General features: G+C 37.7%; 1 protein-coding gene, 1 long non-coding RNA gene and 1 pseudogene across 2 annotated transcripts; 2 read left to right on the top strand and 1 right to left on the bottom strand.

Moving 5' to 3' along the window:
- The first annotated feature begins 3,166 nt into the window (after nucleotides 1-3,166).
- Nucleotides 3,167-7,185, top strand: LOC125196465 (phosphate transporter PHO1 homolog 3-like). The gene is made up of 12 exons (XM_048094993.1): nucleotides 3,167-4,062; nucleotides 4,227-4,275; nucleotides 4,354-4,425; nucleotides 4,519-4,648; nucleotides 4,754-4,874; nucleotides 4,956-5,214; nucleotides 5,306-5,410; nucleotides 5,497-5,541; nucleotides 6,078-6,227; nucleotides 6,306-6,599; nucleotides 6,690-6,826; nucleotides 6,896-7,185. The coding sequence occupies exons 1-12, from the start codon at nucleotides 3,293-3,295 to the stop codon at nucleotides 6,990-6,992; spliced, it is 2,229 nt and encodes a 742-aa protein (XP_047950950.1). The 5' UTR covers nucleotides 3,167-3,292; the 3' UTR covers nucleotides 6,993-7,185.
- Nucleotides 7,186-7,267: 82 nt separating this feature from the next.
- Nucleotides 7,268-7,915, bottom strand: LOC125195137 (annotated as a pseudogene).
- Nucleotides 7,916-9,133: 1,218 nt separating this feature from the next.
- Nucleotides 9,134-9,992, top strand: LOC125196466. Its single transcript, XR_007171895.1, has 2 exons — nucleotides 9,134-9,811; nucleotides 9,882-9,992. It is a non-coding gene; the product is annotated as an uncharacterized LOC125196466 (long non-coding RNA).
- Nucleotides 9,993-10,716: the final 724 nt, after the last annotated feature.

Genomic DNA, 10,716 nt, shown 5'->3' on the forward strand with positions numbered 1-10,716 from the left:
GAGATTTACTGAAGTAATGAAGAAATATGGATACCAACAGAGTAATTCAGATCATACTCTGTTCCTCAAGAAGAAAGAAGGGAAGATCACATGTTTGATTATCTATGTGGATGATATGATCCTTACTGGGGATGATGAGGAGGAGATAAGCCAGCTAAGGAAGAACCTCTTTGCTGAATTTGAGATGAAGGATTTGGGTCTCTTGAAGTATTTTCTGGGCATTGAAGTGATGCGATCCAAGAAAGGGATATTTATAAGCCAACGGAAGTATGTTTTGGATCTCTTGGCTGAAACAGGAATGCTAGATTGCAAGCCTGCAGAAACTCCAATGATGCAGAACCATGGTCTTCGACTGGATGAAGGAGCCGAACTCACGCACCAAACGAGATACCAACGTCTGGTGGGTAAGCTTATCTATCTATCTCATACTAGACCGGATATCGCTTATGCAGTGGGGATAGTTAGTCAGTTTATGCATAAGCCTCAAGTCGATCACTGGGAAGCGGCTTTGAGGATTGTGCGTTACTTGAAGGGGACATCGGGACATGGAATTTTGTTTGAAAATCATGGGAACTTAGAGGTGCATGGGTTCACAGATGCGGATTGGGCAGGGAACCCAAATGATCGAAGATCGACTGCAGGGTATTTTACCTTCGTGGGTGGAAATCTCGTGACTTGGCGAAGTAAAAAACAAAAGGTAGTCGCTCTATCAAGTGCAGAAGCAGAGTTTCGTGGGATCAAGAGTGGATTGACAGAGATCCTATGGCTGAAGAAGTTAATGACAGAACTAGGCTTAATGTCAAAGGAGCCGTGCAAACTCTTTTGTGACAACAAAGCAGCAATAAGCATATCTGAAAATCCAGTTCAACACGATCGAACGAAACATGTTGAAGTAGACCGCCACTTCACCAAGGAGAATATAGAAGCAAGGATTGTAGACCTTCCCTTTGTTCGTTCAAAAAACCATTTAGCGGATATTCTTACAAAGGCTGTGGATTCAAGAAGCTTCCATGAAGTATTGGGCAAGTTAAAAATGAGTGATCTCATTGTTTAACTTGAGGGGGAGTGTTGGAAGAAATCAAGGAAGATACACAAAGATTAGGGGATCAATTAGAATGATCTCAAATTAATTGTAAATTATTCTTTCCTGATTTATAGCTAGGGTAAATCATACCATATGTAAATGATCATCGGCCTCTTTAGGCGTGTATTCTCCTCACTATGAAACACTTGAATGAATATATGAAATAAATATTCAACAGATAGTAATACATCATTTTCTTGCTCTAATACAACGGGCCCTTGCCCTATGAAAGGACCACACAAAATAATTATATGTCAATTCAAACACTAGATTGGGCCGGTAAATACCTTTAAATGGTCCTATCTACCAATTCAAACACACCCGTTCAATATAAATCAGATGTATTACTTCAAGATCGATAAGATGATGTTAAACGGTAGTAATAGTATGATGTTCTAATGTCAAATAATGGTAATTGGAGCTCCAGATGAACAAGTCCAAATGAAATAATGCTTCGACGACAAATGTGATCTTAAGCTATAATAAATTTTAGAAATATGAGCTGATGTGGCATATTAGTCTGCTCGATCTTTTAACTGGTACAAGATACTATCATTACTGCCTGGACAATTAGACATCCAACCCGTAATCGCAACGACCCAATTGCAAGAGCGGAGCTCTACCAACTTAGCTATATCCCCCCAAACCGAGTGGAGCATGCATGAAGTAGTCAGATACTTCTTCTATTCTTTTCCCTGGCGCAGCTGGGCCATCCTGGACTTGAACCAGAGACCTCGCCCGTGAAATAAATCATCGCACCTGCGGTAGTATTAGTACTAGTACTTAACTGATACAAGTAATTTCAATTAATATAATCCAAACAGTACCGTCAATTGGCCAAGTAAATATATTTAAGAAATAATTAATATGATAGGTCATTGCATATGCTATGGTCATAAAAATAATGTAAAATAATTATAAATCAAGACATTATTTTACAGCACGTAATTGCTCGTCGAATTGCAACTAAGTTTAATTAATTCGTCAAACTATCACCATTTATGATCCAACTTTTAATGAAATAAAAAATTTATTATTTAAATTATAATTTTTGATTAACTTCTTTTTATATCTCTTGATTTTAGAAAATAACTAACTAAATCATAATTTTATATATTTCGCAATTATCTCATATAGTTAAAATTCTAATGAAATTTGTTATTTTATATTTTGTCATTATATTCTTACCACACACATAATAATCATCTAGAAATCTATCTATCATAATGTAAAATAATGTCAAATTTGTCTTATTAATATGATTTAAATTACAAATTTCATCTTATATTTAGTCGTATAAGAAAATTAGGAACGGTACAAATGTTATACTCCTTCCGCCCCCAAAGAATATGCACTTTGGGTTTGACACGAATTTTAATACAAAATTGGTTAAATAAAAGAAAGGTAAAGAGAAAAAGTAATTAAAGTATTGTTAGTGTGGAATAAGTCTCACTTCATTATAGAGAAAAGAGTTTTCAAAATTGGAAAGTATATATTCTTGTGGGACGAACTAAAAAGGAAAGATTGCATATTCTTAAAAATTGTAGTATAGTATAAATCGCTACTTTTGAAAATTATATAAATGACCAAAGTTATGATTTAAATAACAATTTATACTTTAATAAAAATAACAATTATGATGTAAAGTGGACAATAAATGGAGGACGAATGAAAATGATAAAAGTTGACAATTAATGGAGGACTGAGGGGAGTATTGAATTACTCTCCCTCCGTAGAAATTGAGTTTATGATAAAATGATTGGTAATATTATAAACTGAGTAAGAGTTTAATCAATACCAAATTCGTAAACAATGAAGAACAGAAGGTTATAAGATGATTAGTCGAGTTAACCCTTCTAGTGTAAATGAATTTTTTGTGGTCGTAAATGAACTTGTATCTAATATTGTGGGTGAAGACAACGTCAACGTAGAGTCAGCAAGGCATGCACTGTATGATACATTCTCTCTGTGTCTTAACTCTTTCACCAAAATAAAGCACAAGTGGTCCATAATCCTTTCTGGAAATAAAGAGTAGACCCCCCCAAAATATCAACAGATAGAAGCATGCACTTAATAATTGGCAGCCACATTTGAATCCATATCCCAGTTGAAAAACAACTCGTTTTTGCCATAGTCGAACCATTTAAAGCACCACACACAGAGAAGAGTCTTTCCATTTTTAAGTATTGCCAAACACAATTTTGAAAAATGAAGTTTGGAAAAGAGTTCTCATCACAGATGGTGCAAGAATGGCAGGGGGCATACATGGACTACTCCCATCTCAAGAAACACCTCAAAGCCCTCCTCAAATCCCGGCAGCAGAGCAACAACAACCCCGGCTTCAAGAGACGGAGGCAGGCCATGTACAGGGCCTTCAGCGGCCTCACTGGCCGGAGCTCACCCAAGGCGAGAGAAGAAGAGGCTGTCATGATCCCACATAGTGCATACCAGGCCTTGCTCATGAAGCTGTCAGCAGAAGGCGCTGAGCAAGAGCTCGAGTTCTTCAAGAAGCTCGACCTTGAGTTTGATAAGGTGAGGACGTTCCACGAGGGGAAGGTACAGGGAATACAGGAGAATGCCGTGGAGCTTAGCAAGCAGATGGATGCTTTGATTGCTTTGAGGATCGGAGTCGAGAGGCCGGATCACGTGCAAGAAACGGTGGCTGCTGGCGTGGTTTTGAGTCCAGCGGCTAGAAGCCCTGAAGGAGAGCATATGGATGTGATTCAAGAAGTTGAGATGGACGAGGCCGAGGAGAAAACTAAGATTCTTGAGGGTTCGAGGCCTGCACGTTTGCAAGTTTTGGAACATGTCAAGATCAATGTTGATCCTGATACCCCTGTCTCGACTCTGAAAAACGTCGTCATGAGCTCGAAGATGAAGCTGTCGTTCAGCAAGGACGAGCTGAGGAGAGCAGAGAAGAAGATGCGCAAGGCCTTCATCGAGTTCCACCAGCAGCTTCGCCTTCTCAAGAGCTACAGGTGAGAGCTTCCGTTGCCACTTTCTATATCAGTATATTGGGTTAATATCACTTTCTATCCCAAGATTTGAAATTTTCCAATTCTATCACGACTTTCAGAAAAGTTTGGGATAGAATGTGATACAGTAACACGACTAATAGCAGCTGCATGAATTGATGTTGCAGTTTCTTGAATATGCTTGCCTTCTCCAAGATCATGAAGAAATATGACAAGGTGTTTGTTACATTGCACTTCACCTTCAATCAACTAGCTTTTCTTGAGTTTTCACTAAACTTCTTGAATTATTTGCAGATAACTTCAAGGAATGCTTCAAAAACATACCTGCAAATAGTCGACACATCATCTCTTGGAAGCTCCGACGAGGTTTGCTATGCAGCAACATATACAGATTCAGTTTAAGGATTTCAACATAGTATTATGGCCTTGACGCAAAGTTCCCATCTTCTTTTTTGCTAGATTTACAAACTCACCGAAAAACTAGAGGCCTCGTATATCAAGCACTTTGCAAATGGAAATCGAAGAGAAGGAATGAAGGTGTTGAGACCAGGAGCGAAAAGAGAGAGGCACCGGATAACGTTCCTTCTAGGTAATATATTGTTAGCTAAAAAACACTTGTTCTTCGCGAAACTTTTACTCATTGCAATTATAGTATTCCTAAAGATTCAGGTGAAAATTACTTACTTGTGTGCAGGTCTATTCACCGGCTGCTGTATAGCTCTGATTGCTGCCATCATCGTCTCTGTTTATGCTCGCAATCTTCTTCAGCACGAAGGAGGAAGACAGTATATGACGAACATATTCCCACTCTACAGGTATGTTCCCTCAAACTTTTTCGCTGTTCCCTCATCCAAAACTGGACTAGATGCTGAACTGATAAACTTTGATCTTCATAGCTTGTTTGGATACATCGTCCTGCACATGGTCATGTACGGAGCAGATACCTATTTCTGGAGGCGATTAAGGGTGAACTACCCCTTTATATTTGGCTTCAAACCAGAGACGTCACTTGGCTTCAGAGAAGTCTTGGTCGTTGCCTCTGGACTCTCAGTACTCACCCTAGCTGCTATTCTTGCTCATCTCGACTTGGAGATGGATCCGGAGACAGAGAAATTCCGATTAATAACTGAACTGCTTCCGCTGTTCCTAGTAACTGTGAGTCTAATATAAAGCTCTTCTTTAATAAAAAGGGCCACAACACTGAAATGCTGATGAAAGACTAATGTTATGAATATTTCTATTTCAGGTTGTGCTTGTTATAACACTATGTCCCTTCAACATAATATACCGTTCCAGTCGCTTCTTTCTCATTCGTTCTACATTGCACTGCATCTTTGCCCCTCTCTACAAGGTCTGCACATCATGAAAAACAGGAAAACATACAAATGAAACTATCACACCACTTTGCCATCTGAATTCAGGCTGCCCTTTTTGCAGGTTACCTTCATTGATTTTTTCGTGGCAGATCAGATGACGAGCCAGGTACCACATTTTCTACATCATCCAAATGCAATATGTTAAGCTAAATAATCAACACTAGAGAATAGGATCATGATTTGTACCTAACTACAGCAACAGAGCTGAACCTTTCATGCTAGGAAGCAACTCTTCGCAAAGTATAGCACTGAATTCATTTCATACATGCATGAAATTTTCAATCAATACTCTAATTTTAGGCTTTACTTCAGCCATTCGAACACAAATTAAATAATCATTTTTTTAAAAATTATTAAAGCTTCTTGATATAATCTTGGAGTAAATCAATGGTAAAAGCAACAAAGAAATTCTGGATAACTTATCGAAGTTGAGAAAGCCATGCCAGTTAAATAGCAGAGAGACGAGCTGAGCGAAACTTAGATTATGAGAGAGGTGAATCCCATATACAGCATATAGATTTAAATTTCAGATTCTATATTAATATTACTACTCCTATTATTTTTAATAAATGTAAAATGATAAAATACCCCTCCGCTCCACCGCGGCCTAACTGCTACATTCCGATTCATTTTGTACATCAGATTCAGGCTATCAGAAGTCTGCAATATTATATATGTTACTACGTGTGGGGCGACTTCAGAAAGAGATCGAACGAATGCACAAACAACAGTACTTACAAGTTTCTATACATAGCTGTGGCCGTTATTCCATTCTGGCTGCGCCTCCTTCAGGTAACTCAAACTCCATTGATCATATTAATCTTAAATTCAGTCTTCTCAGCTAAAACTTGGCTGCTTGGATGAACTCAGTGCCTCCGACGTGTGTTTGAGGAGAAAAGCGCTATGCAGGGCCTCAATGGCCTAAAGTATTTCTCAACAGTCGTTGCTCTTGTGATGAGGTCATTGTATGATATCACTGTACAAAATGGCAATGCATCGGCGTTTTGGAGAATCATGGCTGCAGCAACCTCCGGCATCACGACCATCTACAACACGTATTGGGATATTGTAGTGGATTGGGGTCTCCTGCAAAAGAAAGCCAAGAACAGATGGCTGCGAGATAAGCTTCTGATATCAAACAAAGCTGTATATGTAGTAGCTATTGTGAGCAGTTTATCTCTTTCACTCTAGAAAAACACGTACCCACAAACACAAGAACTAAACTTACAGAGAGTGTCTGGCATGAAACTGCAGGTAGTCAACATACTTCTGAGGCTTGTATGGATGCAGCTGGTCCTTGATTTCAATCTACCATTTCTCCATAGAAATGCCATGATCGCTGTTATTGCCTGCTTGGAGATACTTCGTCGTGGCATTTGGAACTTCTTCAGGTATGTTCCTTGCGATCCTTCAATGCCTAGAACTCGTGTTTCTACCATTAATGGACATCAATCATGCAGGTTGGAGCATGAGCATTTCAACAACGTGGAAAATTATAGGGCATTCAAGTCCATACCTATGCCATTTTACTATGAAAAAGACCACCACATCATGTGACAAACATGACTAATGAAATTTTGTCCTGTGTTAGGGAGATGTCGTTTTAATATTTGTGATAAGTGTGTAAAGGAAAGCATTTCCAGTATGTGTAGATAATTTTTCTGGTGTTATTTAGCTAAATCCTGAATCAATCATCAGAATCTTCTCAAAGTTTTACACAAAAAATACAAGAACATTGGAAGTTCAGGAAGTCTTACGTCCAAAACTCATATCCTATAATCCAAACATTTTGACAACTTACATGTGAAAAATGCAATCTAAATTTCTGTCATCACTTGGAAGCTTGTTAAGCAAGTAACATTGTTATTATTGTCAACTGCCACGAGAGCAAACATCACACAGCACACTCTAGATGAAAAGGGAGAAACATCACACAGCACACTCTGGAGGAAAAAGAGAGCAAACGGTAAAGAATAAAGGTTTTACATGGGGGAAAAACCTCTTTGGTTGCGACCTCTTCTTTAGGCAGGGTAACAAAAGAATCACGAGACAGAGTTTTCTGCTGTCAATGCACCTGTGACATCTTTATCTTGGGTTCCATTGATATACGAGAGTGCTAGAGGGTTATAGGTGGAGCTTGCCTTCTAAGACATCGTATAGCTTTAATGGCAGCAAGAGTGGTCGCCTCTTCACCAGGTGGCAATTTTGCTTCCATAGATGCATGTAATAGATCAGCATTCTGTTTTGTTCAACAGAGGTTGACTCGACAACCTCATCTTCTTGTGGAAAGAGGAGCTCCAGATTTGCGTCACACTCACGAGCTAAACTCGTGATTGGTCAGGCATAAAGAAAGGCTGGTGGACAGAAAGCTGAGTAAAAGGTAGACTCAATAGTTCACCAGTTGGTATACCATATTTTTTCAAAATCTTGATAAAGCCTAATAAGGAATACACAAGATAGGTAAGACAAATGAAACTGATTTAGACAGCTGATAGTGAGAAAGGCCTTGATAACCACACTGCAGAGAACGAATCAACTGTTTTATCTGCCAAGTTAAGAGAGCATTAGTCTTTTGAAAGGACCATCTCTCCATGGATTGAGACAAAGTTCTTCCTTATCTCCATCTACATCGCTAAATTCAGTCTGAGTTGTAAACAGTAAATTCATACATCCTCTTGCCTTCAATCTCTCTATTCTTTCTTTCAATGCCTGCAATGACAAATAAAAAAACTCAAGGATCAGAGTAATGCATCTCACTGGTGATGTTTATTGGTATACAACTAACTGCACACATGTTATATGCCCTGTTATACTATCATTTTAATTGCAGCTGGCCTCAAAAAAGACAATGCTCATAAACCCCACCAATCCAAATGACAAGAATTTATAGTTCGTATCTGCATGCAGTTTTTATTTGTAACCAGCAGGCAGCAGCTAATTTTGGGATACTTCAAGTAGAACAAAATCGCCTATCCTTACATTCCTAAATATTTTTATTAAAACTGAAAACATTCAAATAGGAATAAAAACACTCAGGAAAATTATTCACGTCAATGTGTGTACACATATTATATCTCACTGTACTTATATGAATCTATATCCTTGAGCCTTCTCTATATGTAGCTAGGTCCTTCCTTTGGTGAGGAGTGGGGAAGTTGAAGATGATGAGTTTTTCCTTAGCAATATATAGCATATGCCAAAACCTCCAGTGAGTTCAATATTCATGATAGCAACGTAATAAGCTTTGGTCTTCTCTCATCTCTTTCTATCTGAGTGCAATTTCTGTTTCTTATTCCATAATCTAAGTGACCAAGCGTTTGGAGAGACAAAATCCATAACTCTTTCCTCTGTCTCTCTATGTATTTCACATGAAAAGTTAAAAAAATAATAGTAACCACAGAAATTTAACAGCATCGCATTCACGTTAACCATATTCTACTCTTTCCTTTACGCATCGACATTCGCTTCTAGAAAAGCATTAAGTATCTATCAATTAATAACTACATTGACACAACTGGTGTGTTCCATTTAGAAAATTCCAGTAAGGTCAAATAAATAAATATCAGGAAGAAATGGAATATGCCATGGGAGATTCTTTTGAACCCTCCAAGTAACAAAGATTTAATTCCGCTATCATAATACTAGTATTTATAGTTCATGTCTTTTCCACACCACCAGCCACTCATAGTCATAGAGCTATCTCTATCACAAATTTCCAGTCTCACATTGCCTCAATAAGCACCATTTCTTTTCAAATTTCATACACCAACAGTAGAGTTACACTTGCATTACTAAACAGCCATGCCTACATTTAGCAGTGCAACTTCTTGGTTTTGAAAAGTTCGACGGTTTCCACGTTGAGAACGAGGGATTCATGATCTCTGATTCTCATAAGCAGTAAGTCCTTGAACCTCATCACTTGTCACCCATTCATGATCCATCATCCCAAAATTCAATTCAAACAATCCATTAATGGCATGTAACAAAAGTTAGTCCATGTAGTAGATGACTACGAAGTAACTGATCTTTTTGTTTATTTTATTTTAAAATTTTTGCTCCTTTCTCCTACTATTGACTTACTGTCTTCAAACACTAAATGCCGTTAATGAATCTGAACAAGCAAAAAGGCGCAATTTTCAATCCCTATAAACAAAGTATGTAATCTGAATAAAATTATTAATGAAGAAACAATAAAGAGAAAAACCTGGAAGCGGATGATGAAGTCTGCCTCCTTATCGACGTAGAAATCGTTGAACTTTTCGCGAAGCTCCGGCAAGGGACATTATCAATTGCACAGCAAATATTTGTCCCTCCACTCCGGTATGGTTTCTTCAATGGAGAATCCAAAATTCGGACCTGAATTTTTTCATAATCAGGTGAGCTTGGATTGGATATATAATTTCCTGATTCAGTTATTCTCATCTGACTTTGATTATTTAATCTCAGGCTGAACATTTATGCTGGGAATTGTTGTGTGAGAGCAAAATGAATGGAGTATCAGCGATGTATAACTGGAATTGGACGCATTATTTCATATTCACACGTCTAGTTGAGATTTGCGATGAATTCGGATTATTCTACACTCAATTCACGTTGTTTCAACGTTAAGATGGATTTAAATTTTAAAATAAGTAGATTTATTTTCAGAGCCAAATAGCACTCCAGTCCATTGTCGGCTCAATTGATTTGTAATGGACTTGCCAGATTCCACTCAACGCAACAACAAAGTGGGAAGAAAAGCACAGTTACAATAAAAGTGACTCGCAATTGAATTGATAATGTAAAAACCAAAATACTTGTCGGGCATAATATATATATCTATACTGATATAAAGTGAGATTTGTGGTAAAAATAACAAGATTGCCATTGATAGCTGTTTTGGTGGGAAAAAATTGCAGTATGTGAGGGAGTAGTTTAGGTAAATCCAGTTGGCTCAATTTAGAGCTATTAGAGGGGGAGAGGCCGAGAAGAGAGAGATAGAGGAGGCAGCTAATTAATACCTGATTTTTTTGTATGTATCAAGACATAATTTATAGAAGGAGCCTATATTTGTTAGGTTTGCAGTCTTTACTAAAGAAATTTATTCTATTACAACATGTATATCTATTTTATTCTTTCAAAGCTGCTGATCCATTAATCAATTTCCAATGCCCTTTATCCCTAAAAAAAATTATTGACGTATTAGTAATTATATTTAATATTACTTTCAACACTAAACACAAAGAATCTACAAGCAAATCTAGAAAAAAGTGTGACAGCCTATAAAATAAAGCTTTTTTGA

The sequence above is a fragment of the Salvia hispanica genome, chromosome 6 (assembly GCF_023119035.1).
Source record: "Salvia hispanica cultivar TCC Black 2014 chromosome 6, UniMelb_Shisp_WGS_1.0, whole genome shotgun sequence".
Taxonomy (NCBI): domain Eukaryota; kingdom Viridiplantae; phylum Streptophyta; class Magnoliopsida; order Lamiales; family Lamiaceae; genus Salvia; species Salvia hispanica.

Coding starts and splice junctions, on each gene's coding strand:
- LOC125196465 (XM_048094993.1), top strand. CDS start 3,293: ATGAAGTTTGGAAAAGAGTTCTCATCACAGATGGTGCAAGAATGGCAG. Junction 4,063..4,226: donor CGCCTTCTCAAGAGCTACAG/GTGAGAGCTTCC, acceptor TTGATGTTGCAG/TTTCTTGAATATGCTTGCCT. Junction 4,426..4,518: donor CTCTTGGAAGCTCCGACGAG/GTTTGCTATGCA, acceptor CTTTTTTGCTAG/ATTTACAAACTCACCGAAAA.